We start from the raw sequence: 15,535 nt of genomic DNA, 5'->3' as shown, positions 1-15,535 counted from the left end.
GAGAGAGGGAGAAGCAGGCTCTCCACCCAGCAGAGAGCCCGATGCAGAGCTCGATCTCGGGACCCTGGGATCATGACCCGAGCTGAAGGCAGATGCTTAACCGACTGAGCCACCCAGGCTCCCCAACACTTTTCATTTCTGTACACCATTTTGTACCCTCTGAATTTTGAACCAAGTGAACTTTCTCCCCATTGAAGAAAAAAAAAAAAAGAATACAATTTTTTTTAAAAAGTAGCCCCCGTACGCCTGGGTGGCTCAGTCGTTAAGCGTCTGCCTTCGGCTCAGGTCATGATCCCAGCATTGTGGGATCGAGTCCCGCATCGGGCTCCCTGCTCAGCAGGAAGCCTGCTTCTTCCTCTCCCACTCGCCCTGCTTGTGTTCCCTCTCTCGCTGCCTCTTTCTCTGTCAAGTAAATAAATAAAATCTTAAAAAATAAGTAAAATTTTAAAAAAAAGTAGCCCCCCTAGACATCTTTTTTTTTTTTAAGATTTTATTTATTTATTCGACAGAGATAGAGACAGCCAGCGAGAGAGGGAACACAAGCAGGGGGAGTGGGAGAGGAAGAAGCAGGCTCCCAGCAGAGGAGCCTGATGTGGGGCTCGATCCCATAACGCCGGGATCACGCCCTGAGCTGAAGGCAGATGCTTAACCGCTGTGCCACCCAGGCGCCCTCCGCCCCCCCCGACATCTTATCACCCTGTTCTGTTTTATCTTCCTTGAGACACTTAGTATCTGAGATGATATTATCAGTTCCCTTGTTCGCGGTCTCCCCACACACTGGGAGATGCACCCCCCGGGGGGGGGGAGGGGCAGGATCTCAGTGTTTCTGCCTGGTTGATGGCTGTGAGCTGGGTCTGGCACACAGCAGGTGCCCAGTACATATCTGCCAAATGACGAGACAAATAATGTCTGGGTGGCTTTTTTTTTTTCCTACAAGAGAAATTTATTTTGAGTTATATATCATTAAAATTTAATAATAAATACTCTCCCCTAACTCCCCCCAAAACAGATGAAAAATGGGAAGGGAAGAGAAGGTTATTGAACTGGGTGATCACGCAAGGTTCCATTCAGCTCAAAATATTTCAAAAACACTTGATTTGGTTTGGGGTGGTTTTTTGGTTTTGGGGTTTTTGTTGGTTTTGTTGTCGTTGTTGTTCAGAGGGTGGGTGGAATTTCCCCTCTCATAAGACCTTCTGTGAGAGGGAAGTAAGCATTTTGGGGTTCCTCCATCTGTTCGTCTTCCTTCCGCTGGTCTGTGTAGCTGGGGAAGGGCAGTTTTCTTCCTTAGTTCCCATGAGGCCCCGGCTGGGTAGAGGGTCCCCAAAGAGTAACAGCTGTCAGGCCTCCAAGTCCAAGGAAGAGTCTCAGTGGGTGTCAGTGGGTGCCAGTGGGCTTTCCGGCCCCATTCGGGCCCTTCTGTAACAAAGAAGGTGGGAAATGGCTAATAAGAACTTCTTCTTGGTTCTCAGTATCGGCTCCCCTACATTCTGGAAGCACCACTCTTGTTTTCCTTTGAGGGGCTGCCATTCCCCATCTCCCAGTCCATCAGGTTTGGGTGGAGTGGACCTCAGCCCCAAGCCTGAGGGGTGGGCATGTGACTCCAGCCTGGCCAGTCAGAGACAAGGGGACTGGTCAGACCTGTGGTCCAGTGTGGCCAATGAGAACCAGCCGTGGGACCAGGGCTTCCGCTACTAGGAACCTGGTGAACTCTCTCCCCTGGGGATGTTGGGCTCCTGGGACGGGAGGCTAGAGCTGCAACTCTGCTAGCTCATGCAGAGATCCTGCCTGCAAATGAAGTCAGTGATGAGAAAGTAAAACTAAGAGCTGGTTGCTGATGACATCATCTGACAACTGCAGTGGTCATGCCTTCCATTCTTGAACTCTTCAATTACGTGACCCAATAAGTTCCCTGTTTTGCTTTCCCAGGTGGAATTGGGTGTCTGTCAATTGCCAATCAAACCGTCTTGACAAATCCCTCCTACCGCTGCTGAGGAACTGTCAGCAATCCCCCCTCCCCCTCCTGGTGAGGGTGAGGGTGATAATAACCTAACTCCCTTGGTGGGGGCGGGGGGGGGGGGACTTGAGTCCCAGCTCCCTACCTCCCATTTCCTCCCTGACTCCCATTCCCTGCCTTAGTTTATGTGGGTCCACCCACCACCTCTTTGGGCAGCTCCAGATTCTGTCTGGGCCCAATTCACCACTTCTCTCATCCAAGACCCAGACCATCCTCAGAGATGTCCCGGTGGTCATGTGTGAATGTGCATTCAGGTCTTGGGATTGGTCATAAACATTCCTGGATTTTTTTTCTGCCTTATTTATGGATGGAGGGGGTGGTGTTTGGGTTGATGGGGCTTTACAGAGTAATGCGGAGGACACATTTCTCAGGAAGAGGAGCCGTCTCTTCTCTGCTTCTGCTTCCCGCTCACCTGCCCCCATCATGTCCAGCACAATGCTTCAGGGCCAGGAGTGAGAATATATTAATATATCAGGCAAATCCCTTGTCTCCTCTGGCCTCAAGTTACCAAACACTAAAGGAGGTAGGAGGGCTGGGTTACAGGCTTCCAAGAGAAACATTCAAGAACATAGGGTCCTTACCTGCCAGCGGCGTCCTGAGGCCTGGCAGAACTGAGAATAAGCTTCAGCAATGACAGCAGCCCTGGAGAGCAGAGAGAGGCCCTCAAGAGGGGACCCTCCTTCCACCACCTTCCCTCCATCCCGTCTCACCGCTCCCCACCCCACTCACTTGCAGTACAGCCCTCCCCCAGGAGGTAAATCTGGGATGTCCTCTGAGGCCAGAGTCCAGAAAACCGTGTTCAGGCTGGGGGGCTCCTGAGCAGAGGAACACAGCTCTGAGAAGGAGGCAAGGATTATGGCAGAGCCCTTGCCCGCTGACCACCCCTCCCGCTACGCTCCCGGAGCCTGCTCACCGGCGACCCTGTGGCCCAGGGCTGCGTCCAGCGCTAGCTCCTTCCTGATCGCCTCCTCACAAGGCCTGGGGGCCCCGGGGAAGCAGACCAGGATGCAGGTCATGTTGTCCAGGCTGCCCTGGAGAAAGTGGAGAAAAGGGAGCCTGGTGGGACACAGCCTCAGCACGGGGCTCCGTGCCCTTGGAAGCGGAGTTTCCCAACAATCTCAGCGTTCTAGTGCCCTCTTCCCCAATCTGGTTAGGCCCATTTCTCTCTAGTTTTGCCCATCTGCCAGTCTAAACTAAGTGCTCCCAGCAGGACCAGTCACCTAGACCACGCCCTTTCACGTCCTAGCCTCACTCTAACAGAGAAACTGCCCCTTCGTCGAAGCTCCTCCCACTCCGCTGCCCCCTTGCTCTTTCTTCTGGCACTAATCATGCCTCAGGACCCACTCCTAAAACCCAGGGCAGGCCCCTTCCAAAAGACCACGCCCTTTCTCTTAAGTCCCTCCCACTCACCGACCCGGCACTACAAGGCTCTCCCATCTTGCTTCAAGACAGCCCTCAGTCTCCGCCCTCTCCATATTTTGGCCCTGCCCACTCCAGCAGGCCACTCCCTTTAGTGGAGTCTTACCCCCTCCTCTAGTTTGAGGGAGCCTCTCCCTCAAAATCCATCTTCCCTAGATCCTTTAAATTCTTCCCCTCAGTGACTCCAAGCCCCGCCCCCAGGACCTTGCACAGACACGTATCCAATAGCTGCGCGCAGAGAAGCTCCGGGGCCAGGCCCAAGCAGAGGCGCGATGCCACCAGTCCCGCCAGGGCAGCGCCAGACATCGCGTCCCACACACCGTCAGAGGCCAATAGCATGAACTCGTCCTCAGCCTGGCGAGCCAGGGCGGTCACCTCAGGCTCCGCGGAAACGAGCTGCAGCTCAGGGGGCCTTCCCGGAGCCTCTTTGTAAGCAAAGTCGCCCAGCGCCCGGGATACTGCCAGAGAGCCTTCGAGGCGCCGGCGGCGAATGGTCCCTCCCGCGTTGTGGATGCGCTCGCGTTCCCGGGGCCGGAGGGGCCGATTGTCCTCGGTGCTGAAGGCCACGGCGCCAGCGCGACTCAGCATCGCTCGGGAGTCACCGCAGTGCGCCAGGTATAGAAAACGCGGGGAGATGAGCAACGCCACGGCGGTGGAGCCCCCCGGCTCGCCCGGAGGCCAGAGCGCACGCAGCCGTGCGTCCGCGCTCAGGAAGGCTCGGCGTAGCGCCTCGCGCACTCCCTCGGGTTCGCCAGGCGCGGGGCCCAGAGCCTCGAGCACGTGGCCCGGCAGGTGGCGCGCGCCGAAAAGGGCAGCTCGCGCCCCGCCGTGGCCGTCGAGGACCGCGAAGAATGCCCAGCCTGGTGGCAGCCCCGGCAGCACGAGCCAAGCGCAATGCGCGTCCTCCATGTGCGCGCGCCAGCCTTGCACAGCGCTCGCCCCGAAGCGCAGGCCCCAAGATGCGGCCGCACCCCCGTGCAGCCGCTGGACGCATCGCGGCGCGTCCAGGAGCGACTGAAGCCCGTGGTGAGTCCTGCGCCCCTCCTCCTCTTCCTCTTCTGACTCCTGTTTTTTGCGAGCTGGCCAGAGGAGACGCTCCAGCAGGCGGGCAAAGGCAGCCATCCTTCAGCCCTGGGATCAGGAAGCCTCCACCCTCTGCACCTGCCCCCCCTCAACTTCGTTAATCCCTTCCACTGTGAGATTTTAAACCACCTAAATCTCCTTCCTGTGCCCTTGACCTGCATTCAAGTCGAGTTACTAGAAGAGATTGGACTCCTGGGTGTCCTCTCTCTTGCACCTTCAAAGTGATGTTTGGGGTCTGGGTTACGGAAAAATAATAGCAGTAAACAGCACTTACCATGTGCTACCACTATTTTACATCATCTCCGATTTACCGAAAAGGAAACTGAGTCATAAAAGAAGTTTTGCAGAGAAATGAACTCTAGAATTCATGCTCTCTACACTCTTAGCTTCGGGTCCCCAGCTTTGCTCCCTCTAAGATCCGCCCACCTCAGTGGTCCCGCCCCCAGTTTCAAAATCTTTAAATCCTTTATGTTTTCAGTTCGACCTCTCCACTTCTGGGTCTTGCCCTGGGGTTTCAGTCGCTTCTTTTCCAGGTCTTACCCATCCATTCAAACACACAGCCTCAGACGCTCCTAATTTTCGCAGTTTTAGCTCCCCCTCTTAACTACAGTCCCAGTCCCCACATTCTGGCGAGCCTGGCTTTCTCTCCGTAGGTTACGTCTACTTTCTGGGCCGCGCCCCCTCCCCTGCCTGTACTTTCCTATTTTTTCTAGGCCACACCTCTACTTCCTTGGTCTTTGACTCCGCCCAACTACCGCCCAATTTAAGCCCCACCCATATCTGAGCCCCTCCCCTTGTCTCAAACTTTCTGAGTAGTTTTTCCTGCCCCCTATCCCACTCCCTCTGGGGTTCTCAACTCGGACCCTAGCCTCGGAGCGGTAAGAGTCTTTATACCCTCTCCTGAATGCCTCCCCTAGCTCCGCCCCAACCCATTCTGAGATCCACGCCCTCATCCTAGGCGTCTTCACCATTCTCTCCGGGAGCCCCTTCCCCTACCTTACCCTGGGCCCCTCCTCTCTTCCGCTAGAGACCGCGCCTTCTTCCAGGAGGCCCCGCCCTTCGGGCCGCCTTCCGCGCCGTTTCCGCCCAGTAGCATAACCTAGCCTCGCCCCTTTCGTAGAAAAGCCACGCCCCTCCCTTGCCCGTCTGTGTTTACCCGCCCCCCCACCGCCCTTCCTTAGGTTCCGCCCCGCTGGTCCACTGGCCCCGCCCCCGGCCCAGCGCTGCAGTGCCTTCCCCATCGCAGCCCCGCCCGCCCCCGCCGTGCGGAGCAGAGGGCGGCGGCGGCGGCGGCGGCGGCTGCTGCTGCTGCTGCTGGAGCGGCCCGGGAGGTAGAGGCGGCGAGGATGGCGGCGGCGTCGTGGGCGCGGCGGAGATGAGCGCTGGCGGCCCCAGGCCCAGGGCGGCGTGGCCGGAGTGGGCGGGGGTCCCGATGCAGGCCCGAGGAGGGCCATGGGGCAGGTCCTGCCAGTCTTCGCCCACTGCAGTGAGTAGGGGGAGGCTCAGGCCTGGTGTGGGGCCCAGACGCCCAGGTGGGCCCCCCAGTAAGCCCTCCATACCAGGTCGCGGGAGGATTGGGTTGGGGGAGGAGGCGAAGGAGACAAAGGAAGCTCTCCCCTCCCCCCGCATTCCAGCGGCGATGGGGGCGACCTGACCGGAGGACCTGAGTGAGTCAAGGCGGAGGTGGGGAGCACTGAGATAGCCGGCGGGGGTCGCGCCGGACTCTGGGATATGGCGCCGGACCCCACCCAGGGATGAGGAAGCTCTCCGGGAGCTGTCCCCTCGCCCTGGTGCTGGCTGCAGCCGGCGGGGAGGGGAGTTGAATGGAGGGGTAGAGCCAGGGTAGAGAAGAGGGATCTAACCACCATCCCCTATCATCCATCTTCGCATCCCACCTCCGTTTTCTACCCAGACTCAGAGGCTGCCCTGACCTCGCCCAAACTGTCCAACACCGTGTCCCTCGGAAACAGCCATCCCTGGGTTAGGGCCAGGACTCCTGGGTCCTTACTGAGCTCTACCACTGATAAGTAGTAACCCTGAAAGACACCCATTCTACTCCGGGCCTCTGATTCCAGGCCTCCGATTCCCCAGTTGTCAAAACGAGGTGGGGGCGGGGCGGGGGGCATCTGATTTCAGTTTCCAAATGGTATTGAACATCTATTGTGGGCAAAGCCCCAAGCTACCTCTGAAGAGCTAGGTTCCACAATTCAAAATACCTTATCTGATCCTCACGATCTCTGAGACCAGGGCTTGAACAGTCCTCGTCTAACATTTTCTGTCTCACACCCCCGTAGTTCCCGCAACTGAGAATTTCAACACTCTCAGATCTGGCCACTTGCATGTCCTAGGAGTCCAGATGCCAAAATTTCTAAGCATTTGTTATTTCAACACTGAAGAGTATCATCCCAACATTCTAAGATCTTGTGCTTACCTCGGCTTACAAAGGAAAGCCCTACATGATCCCTACCACCACCACCCCTCTGCCCTCATCTCCCACCCCTCTCCCTCTTGGTCACTCTGTTCCAGTCATGCCTTCACACCTCTCTGTTCCCCAAATTTGCCAAGCATAGTGCCTGCCTCAGGGCCTTTGCACTGGGCTTTTTTCTCAGCCTGAAAGACTCTTCCCTAGACATCTGCATGGCTTCCTCACTTCATTCAAGGCTGTGCTCAAATGTAATCTTATCAAAGAAGCCTTCCTGACCACTCTGTCTGAAATAGCACCCTCTCACTTTCTCTTCCCTTACCCTGCTTTATTTTTTTCTGCACACTTAACACCCAACATCATATATTTGTGTGTTGTCTTTCTTGCCTGTAGGGTGTAAGCCCTGCAAGGGCAGGGATTTTATCCGTTTTGTTCACATTTGAAACGGTGCCTGGTACATAGTAGGTGTTCAGTACATGGTTTTTGAAAGAATGAACTAATTGAAACCTCCTAAAATTCCTAATTTGAAGACTCTTAAGATTAAGATTCCTGGATTTGAACTTATAAGGCTGAGCTTCTCATAGCACTATAGTAAGGTTTTACAGTCTGTATATAGAATGTTCTGAAGGTCCTGTGATTCAAATATTCTAAGATTCCTTAATTCGGACCGTCCAAGTTTCCAGGACTGGCACACTTCTGTGATTCCAACAGTCTAAGCTTCTAAGAATCTTTGATTCTTTCCTTCTCGCAGAAGAAGCTCCATCTACAGCGTCCTCTACCCCTGACTCCACGGAAGGTAAGTGGAGGGGGAGGATGTGAGAGCAGAACTTGAAAGGGCTTACTGCTGGGTAGGGGGGTTGAAGAGAGTGGGTCAGGGTCACGCTTAGAGTAGCTCATACCCTCCTTTGCTTACTGCAGGAGGGAATGACGACTCGGATTTTCGGGAGCTTCACACAGCCCGAGAATTCTCGGAGGACGACGAGGAAGAGACCACGTCGCAGGACTGGGGCACCCCCCGGGAGCTGACCTTCTCCTACATCGCCTTCGACGGTGTGGTGGGCTCTGGAGCGCGCCGGGATTCAGCTGCCCGCCGCCCCCGGCCCCAGGGCCGCTCAGTCTCAGAACCACGAGACCCACCCCCTCAGCCTGGCCTGGGCGATAGTTTGGAGAGCATCCCCAGCCTGAGCCAATCCCCAGAACCTGGGCGCCGCGGTGAACCCGACACTGCCCCTCCGGCCGTACGCCCCCTGGAGGACCTAGGGCTCCAGCTGGACCAGCTGGGCTGGGCAGCCCGGGGAGCGGGATCCGGAGAAGACTCTGCCACCAGTAGCTCCACTCCGCTGGAGGACGAGGAGCCCGACGGGTCGGAGGTTGGAGAGGCTGGGAAAGGTGAGATGTCAGAAGTGCTGGGACCGAAGCCACAAGGGGTGGGTGGTCTCTCCTCAGGGCACCTCCAAGGTGAAAGCTCACGGCCTTCTCTTTCTAACGCGCCAGAACTGGACCTACAACTCGGACTCCCTCAGTCCGCACCGCCGCTGGAAGTTTTGACTCCGCAGCCCAGCCCCGCCTCTGGAACCCCCCAGGCTGGTACCCCATCCCCACCCCGATCCCGGGATTCGAACTCTTGGCCTGATGAGCCCTCGCTGGACCAGAAGGAGGAAGAGCCGCGAGGGCACCTGGAGCGGGAGCCAATCACGGGGCAGTGCCTCGATAGCACGGACCAATCAGAATTCACATTGGAACCACTCCTTCTAGGTAAAGCTTGTGAGTAAAGGTGCTCCTTTGAACTATAGTTACAGGAGGGTTGGAATTTAAGGGGACCAGCCTCGCGAAGGAAGTGAGGAAAGTGGAGAAGAGGAGGTATTGCTATTGGCTAGATATAAACTCCGCCCTTAAACAACCCCCCCCCACCCCGTTATCTAGATTACCATTGGCTCTTTCTGTAGTTCTCCCTCCCACTTGAGGCATGAGCCCTCCTTTGAACATTAGGATTGGCTGATGGCTAGAAAAATAATCCCTCTTTTGGTGTGCGCCTCCTAGAGGCTGATTTTGGACAGGACAAATCCCTGAAAAAATTAGGCCGTCTTCTGGTTGTGGCCATGAGACACTTACAAGTAAACTCCACGCCTCTTAAAAACGCTCCTCTTCCCTGACCGCATCCACTGGCCAATTGCAAATAGAGCCCGCCTTCTTCTAAAATACGCTTAGCCTCCACGAACGGCCACGGTGATTATAGACATCACTGCTTTTGGGTGTTTACAAAGAGAGCCACCCCTTTTTGGAACTGTCCCCTCCTCTATGGAGAGCCATTGGCTGGGTACAAAGGGGCCCCGCCCCCTACTCCCTCCCTCCGGGTCCCACTGAAGTGGGCAAAATCCCTCAGAAGTAGCGGTGTCCGCAGCCTCTCACTCGGAGCGGAGATGGGGAGTAAAGGTGGGCTTGCGGAGCGGGCTGGTGGGACCGGGATTGGGGGATGGCGTAAATGGGTCCAGATTCTCTCTTATCTCCCTCAAAGCTGCGGGTATGTTTCCTACGGGTCCCAGATTCCCCAGAGCTGCAGGCTGAAGCTGGGGGGGTTGCGGGGGTGTCTAGAGAGAGAGTGGAGGGAGCGTGGGGTCCCCTCTCCCCCGAGCCGAGGCTTTGGGGCCCGAGAGCAGGGAGGCCCCCTCCCCCAGTCTCAGGCCCAGGCGGCGCTGTCACTCAGGACCTGGACAGGCCAGCACAGCTGTGGGCCAGGCTCCCCCCTCCCCCCAGCGTGCCTAAACTTAGACCCCGCCTCAGGCGACCCGGCCCCTCCCCCACCCACTGGCATAGGCCTTGGGGAGGCTGCAAGGGAGGGCCCTGCATTGCGGGTAGGGGGAGGCCTGCCCTAGTTAGAGGTAGATGGGAGGGTGTAAGGACAATACAGAAGTGAGGGAAGTCAGACTCTGAGGGGGACCGGTCAGGTCAGAATTTGATCAGAGTGACGGTGGGAGGGTGGAGGGTCTGGAAGGGTATTGGCCTACCGGTTCAGGGCTGAGATGGGATCACCTTTTTGGAAAGGCTGTTAACATTTAGATGGGCAAAATGAAATATTGGGGGGGCACCTGGCTGGCTCAGTGGGTAGAGCATGTGACTCTTGCTCTCTGTTCTTGATACTGGGTTGTGTCTTCAAGCTCCACGTTGGGCACAGAGCCCATTGGAAAAAAAAAAAAAAAGAAACGTTGGGGTCTGGAGGTCAGGGCTCAGGAAGGGCTAGTGAGGTGAATTTAGCATCTCAGAAAGGGGTCAGAAATTTGAATCAGGGCATAGAAAGGTGGATGGTGTTATTAATACATTTAGGACTTAGGCAAGTGCATGCGGGTGAGAGTATCAAGAAAATACCACTTTACACTTGTCGGGTTGGCAAAAAAGAAAAAGAACAATAACACCCATTGTTGGGCAGGATGCTGGAAAAAGATCACGCCCGAGTTGCTCATGGAAACGAGAATTGTTAACAGTCTTGCTAGTAAGCAATCTGGTAACATTTATGACATTCAGAAACACAGAGCTCGTCCACCCAGCTGTTTCACATCTGGGATTCTATCTCAGAAATAGAACCTCCCTGCAGGGAGGTAAGAATGTCTGTAGAAGGCTGGTCCTTGCAGCACTGTTGAGGAATGGAGGTTAAGAAAACAAGTGAATGACCCAGCAATAGGTCAATATTGAATGAAATGAACGATGCGACAGCCACACAACAGAATCTTGTGGCGCTCTTGTGAAGGATGAATCGAGAGCTCTTCCAACTGACAAGGAGGGAATTCTAGGAGGGAAAAGAGTGGGATGTGTGTAAGGCAGAAAAATGTGTAGATGATTCAAATTTTCATAAATAATGACCAAAAATTATATCCACACATAATCTATGGCAGGACTGAGATTAAGGGCACTTGCTGGACGGTTAACTTGGGTTTTCCAGGAGAAGAGGGGAAGCAGCTGGGAATCAAAGAAGATAAGTAGAAATTGGGAAATTGAATTCAGGTGCAGGCCAAGTATGTCAAGAGGTCAAGGTTCAGCCCTAGACGGAAAGTGGGAGGTCAAGAGCTCAGCCAGGCCAGGTGCAAAGCCCAGCCTGACCGCTGGGCCCCCTCTCCCTCCACAGTGGCGGACCTGCTGTATTGGAAGGACACGAGGACGTCAGGAGTGGTCTTCACGGGCCTCATGGTCTCCCTGCTCTGCCTCCTGCACTTTAGCATCGTGTCCGTGACCGCCCATGTGGCCCTCTTGCTGCTCTGTGGCACCATCTCTCTCAGGGTTTACCGAAAAGTGCTGCAGGCCGTGCACCGGGGGGACGGTGCCAACCCCTTCCAGTGAGAACCCTTGGCCCCTAGCCTTGACCTCTATCTAGACCCCAGTGTTGACCAAAGGGGTGGTCTGACCCTTGACCTCCAGTCAGGCACTCCTCATGCTGACTCTGACCCATCCTGTTCTTGGTTCTGACTCCACCCTGACTCTGAGTCTGACTCTGACTTCCAGCTCTAACCTCTGACCCTAACCCCTTACCCTTAATCCTTGAGCCCATCTCTTGCCCTTGACCTTGACCCTAGTCCATTACATCTGGCCATCTCCTCAAAGCCCTATTTCTTGCCCTTGTCCCAGCCACACCCCTCAGCCTGGGCTGGTCCACACATTGAGGTGCCTGACACCCCTCTGTCCTCCCAGGGCCTATCTGGATGTGGACCTGACCCTGACTCAGGAGCAGATGGAACGTTTGTCCCAGCAGATTGCCTCCCGAGTGGTGTCTGTGGCCATCCAGCTGCGGCATTTCTTCCTGGTAGAAGACCTCGTGGATTCCCTCAAGGTGCCCTGAAACCCCCACTCCTTCCTGGGTTCCCCAGCATTCGCCTTGCTGCCCCTGGGGGGTAGGAGGGCCATTGCTGGGGAAGTTCACAGCCTGGGGAGTGCCCTGTAGGCTCTGCTGACCCTGACCCTGACCCTGACCCCCAGCTGGCCCTTCTCTTCTACATCTTGACCTTCGTGGGTGCCGTCTTCAATGGTTTGACTCTTCTCATTCTGGGTGAGCTGGGAAGGCCGTGGGGGGTGGGGCGGGGAGGTGGGTCATCGGGGTTTGATGGGGGACAGGGTTCTAGACGGAGCTGCTCATCTCTTGGGAGAACCCTCATCCCCATTTCTGTGCCTACAGGAGTGATCGGTTTATTCACTGTCCCCTTGCTGTACCGGCAACACCAGGTGGGTGTGACAGGCTCTCAGTTGGCAGTGTCCCAGCCAAACATGAGTGGTCTGACTCCCCCCCCGCCCCCACCCCCCACCACAAGCAGTGTCCTACTGACAGATGTCCCTGCCAGAGACAGGAGGATCAACTGGTGTTTCCGCCCCTGGAAGAGTCAGGGTCTGAGTGACAGATGTCCCAGCGGGGCACAGGTGGTCTGCTTGCAGCCCCTCCTCGAAGCAGCTAGAGTCTAATGAATATGTCTCAATGGCCAGAGATAAGCATTTTGATTGGTGTCCCCTTTGCAGAGCCAGGATCCGACTGTCATGCCTGAACCCAAGGCAGATAGACTAACCGATGGCTTTCACCCCGAAACTGCCAAGGACTGTCAACATTGGGTGGGACGGCTGTTGCCCAGAACACTGAAAGGCCCGAGGCCAACTGACATATATCCTATCCAAAGACGGGCAGATGGACTGACAGTCCCTTCTCTGGCACAGCTGAGAGCCAGATGATACGCACGCCTGCCAGGGAGAGTACGAACTCCCTCACATGCTGGAATCACCAAGACGCTCAAAGGCGGTCACGCTGTGAATTAAACCAGTACTGAAGTCAATCCACGCAGGGACTTGACAACCAACACCAGTGCCCCACACGCTCACCTGACTCACACACAGACACACGCACGTACAACTCACTCGGAGATTAATAGTCATGCCCAGGAAACAGACTGACTGGCAAATTCCTGTGTGTCTACCTGACATCATTCCCCACGCAGAACTTGGCCCAACCCACCGGCACTTCAGCTTGAACCTCTGACTTCCAAGGCTGTTTTATTAGGCTTAGAGTTGAAGGTGGAGTAGTGGACCGCTCTCCCCAATTTCTCGTTTGGAGGTGGGGGAGGAAGCAGCCTCCTGAATGAATCGTGGGGAAGGACCCCTCCCATCTCTCCTTCTCGGTCTCCGCAGGCCCAGATGGACCAGTATGTGGGATTGGTGACCAATCAGTTGAGCCACATCAAAGCTAAGTAAGGGTGTGGGATGGAGATGAAGGGGATGGGGAGGGGGGAAGCTGAGGAACTTTTTCCCAGATAGTACCTGTCCCTAAATCTCTTTGGGGTTCATGCCCCCTTCTCAAAGACAGTTCCAACCAGGCCATCAGGTGGAGGGCAGGGGCTGGCTTTGGGCACTCAGCTAGTGTGTGTCCTCCCCCCTCCCCCCGCCCCCAGCCCCATTCCAGATTTCCCCTTAATTCTCAGATTCCTATGGGTCACTTGCCCCACCTCGTGACTCCACTTGTTTCTCCCTCAGGATCCGAGCTAAGATCCCAGGGTCCGGAGCCCTTGCCTCGGCAGCAGCCGCAGTCTCTGGATCCAAAGCCAAAGCCGAATGAAAGGGGTGTCTCTGCCCTCGGGACGCCTGCCCCCATCCCCCGCAGCCCTCTGCCCAGCTCCATCTCCCTTCCATCCCCACCCTCCCTCCGCCGCCTCCGCCTCCGCCCAAGCCATTTCCCGGCGGGTGTCTGGATCGCTCGCCCCAGGGAGTTTGTGCAAATTGCCTGAGCGGCCAGGACTACATCCCCCAAGAGGCTCTGCTCTAGGAGTCCCGGAAGGGCGAGGGACCTTGGCCGCGGCGCCTGCTGGGACTTGTAGTTGCCTAGATAGGGCACCCGCCCTGCACTTCCGTGACCCCGCCGCTGGAGGCGCCGTGAGAGATTGGTGTCTCCTGGACGCCACTAGCCCCAAAGCCAGGGCTTTGCATGGGGCCCAGGGGAGGCCTGAGCTTGGATTTACACTGTAATAAAGACTCCTGTGGAAAACCCAAGGCCTCCTGTGCTTCCAGCCTCCTCCAGCTTTCACCTTCCTACACCGAAAAGCACCTAAGTGGTATTCAAGGAGGACCCTTCCCCATCTATCCAGAAGAAGCTCCCTGAATAATCTGTTTATATTATGAAATGATTGAGAGGAAGATGAGAGACCCTCCGTCCCAGGGCTGGCCACGCCTTTGACAACCGCTTTCCATGCCTGTGCCCAAGGCAGACATCACTAGTCGATCCCCACACTGTGTCTGCCAGGCAGCCCTCTCACCTGAGCCCCAGATCTGTGCCCAAGTGCCTTTGGACAGCTCCCTCCACAAACATTTCCAAACCTGTTATTGTCCTGTCTGATTTCCAGCTCAGGGATGTCCGCTCTGCCACTTTGTCATCAGGCTAGAGACCTCGGTATGGCCCTGGATTCCTACTTCCTCAGCCCCAACATCTAGTAAGTCAGGAAGCCGCTTCTATCCTCTCTCTCAAATGTCTCTCACCCAACCATCTCTCTCTATCCACTTGCCTTGGGACCAAGTCAAGGGCCTCATGGCCTTTCTGGGCCTCAGGTTCCAAAACCTAGGGAGAAGGAGGCAGGGGACTGGGTTCTAACGACCCACAAACCTGGATTTGAATCCCGGCTTCCCTACCTCTTGGCTGTGTGACCTTGAGCAAGTGACTTCACCTCTCGAAGCCTCAATTTCCTCAAATGGAAAACTCACCGTAACTGTGCCGACCTGTAAAGCCCTTGGCATAACACTAAATGCTCAGTAAACAGAAGCTGCTTGTGGGCTATGACATCGTTTCCCAAATCTCAGTCATCCCCTCATGACCTTCACGATCTTTCTAGCACCCATTCTGCTTTTCATCTAATATTTTTCCTTAAATTGGTTCATTAAAAATAAAACAAATGTCTTTTAAAAAGAAATGTTTCTTCGCCACCAAGGAAGTCAGTATCACTTGCCAGGAATAGAAGGTAACAGTAAAAATAAACACAAAACTACTAACATTTAAACTGTTTGTTCGTGCAGCACCTAAAATCATCTCACTTGCCTCTAGCGACGCATGTCACATTTTAGGAGATAGATAATGATGTTGCAGGACAAGTATTTACAGCCCGTCTTTGTGTCTGCAGGGGTTGCCTAGCAGCAACTATGTAATAAAAAAGAAAAAGAAAAGAGGGCTTAAGGGGGCTTCTCTTGTATCCAGATCTGCCAAGCACGGACTGTGTTTTCAATTTCCAAATTAAAAAATGGCCAAATTTCCAAAAGATGCTTTTATTTGCACTTTCCATAAGATAGTGTCGCTTTGTAATGAAGAAGGGGGGAGGGGGTGCCTGGCCTGCTCATTGGAGTGTTCCACTCTTGATCTTAGGGTTGTGAGTTCGAGCCCGGCATTGGGAGAAGAGTTATTTCAAAGTAAAATTAAAAAAAGAAAACAAACTATTTTTTAAAAGATTTCATTTATTTATTTGCTAGAGAGAGAGGGCACAAGCAGGAGGAGTGGCGGGCGGAGGGAGAGGCAGGCTCCCTGCTGAGCAAGGAGCCCAACTCCAGACTTGATCCCAGGACTCTGGGATCATGACCTGAGCCCAAGGCAGACACTT

The 15,535-nt window shown here is 55.2% G+C and overlaps 2 protein-coding genes across 3 annotated transcripts; one reads left to right on the top strand and one right to left on the bottom strand.

Annotated features, from left to right (window-relative positions):
- Positions 1-918: 918 nt before the first annotated feature.
- PPM1N (protein phosphatase, Mg2+/Mn2+ dependent 1N (putative)) lies at positions 919-4,784 on the bottom strand. The gene is made up of 5 exons (XM_026482049.4): positions 3,638-4,784; positions 2,928-3,045; positions 2,744-2,849; positions 2,596-2,656; positions 919-1,416 (listed from the first exon to the last, which is right to left on the bottom strand). Exons 1-5 carry the CDS (start codon positions 4,553-4,555, stop codon positions 1,375-1,377), a joined length of 1,245 nt encoding a protein of 414 aa, XP_026337834.2. The 5' UTR covers positions 4,556-4,784; the 3' UTR covers positions 919-1,374.
- Positions 4,785-5,808: 1,024 nt separating this feature from the next.
- Positions 5,809-13,941, top strand: RTN2 (reticulon 2). 2 transcript variants are annotated; one of them, XM_026482048.4, is made up of 10 exons: positions 5,809-6,002; positions 7,690-7,734; positions 7,857-8,327; positions 8,433-8,693; positions 11,056-11,263; positions 11,616-11,754; positions 11,901-11,970; positions 12,097-12,143; positions 13,092-13,150; positions 13,434-13,941. In XM_026482048.4, the coding sequence occupies exons 1-10, from the start codon at positions 5,969-5,971 to the stop codon at positions 13,513-13,515; spliced, it is 1,416 nt and encodes a 471-aa protein (XP_026337833.2). In that variant the 5' UTR covers positions 5,809-5,968; the 3' UTR covers positions 13,516-13,941. The 2 variants fall into 2 exon arrangements, with proteins under 2 accessions (XP_026337833.2, XP_044234121.1); XM_044378186.3 differs by lacking the exons at positions 5,809-6,002; positions 7,690-7,734; positions 7,857-8,327; positions 8,433-8,693 and adding an exon at positions 9,176-9,371.
- The last annotated feature ends 1,594 nt before the right edge of the window (positions 13,942-15,535 follow it).

Source organism: Ursus arctos, unplaced genomic scaffold (genome assembly GCF_023065955.2).
Source record: "Ursus arctos isolate Adak ecotype North America unplaced genomic scaffold, UrsArc2.0 scaffold_19, whole genome shotgun sequence".
In the NCBI taxonomy this organism is placed as follows: Eukaryota; Metazoa; Chordata; class Mammalia; order Carnivora; family Ursidae; genus Ursus; species Ursus arctos.
The sequence above is the reverse complement of the archived record's forward strand: the minus strand, read 5'-3'. Positions and strand labels throughout refer to the sequence as shown.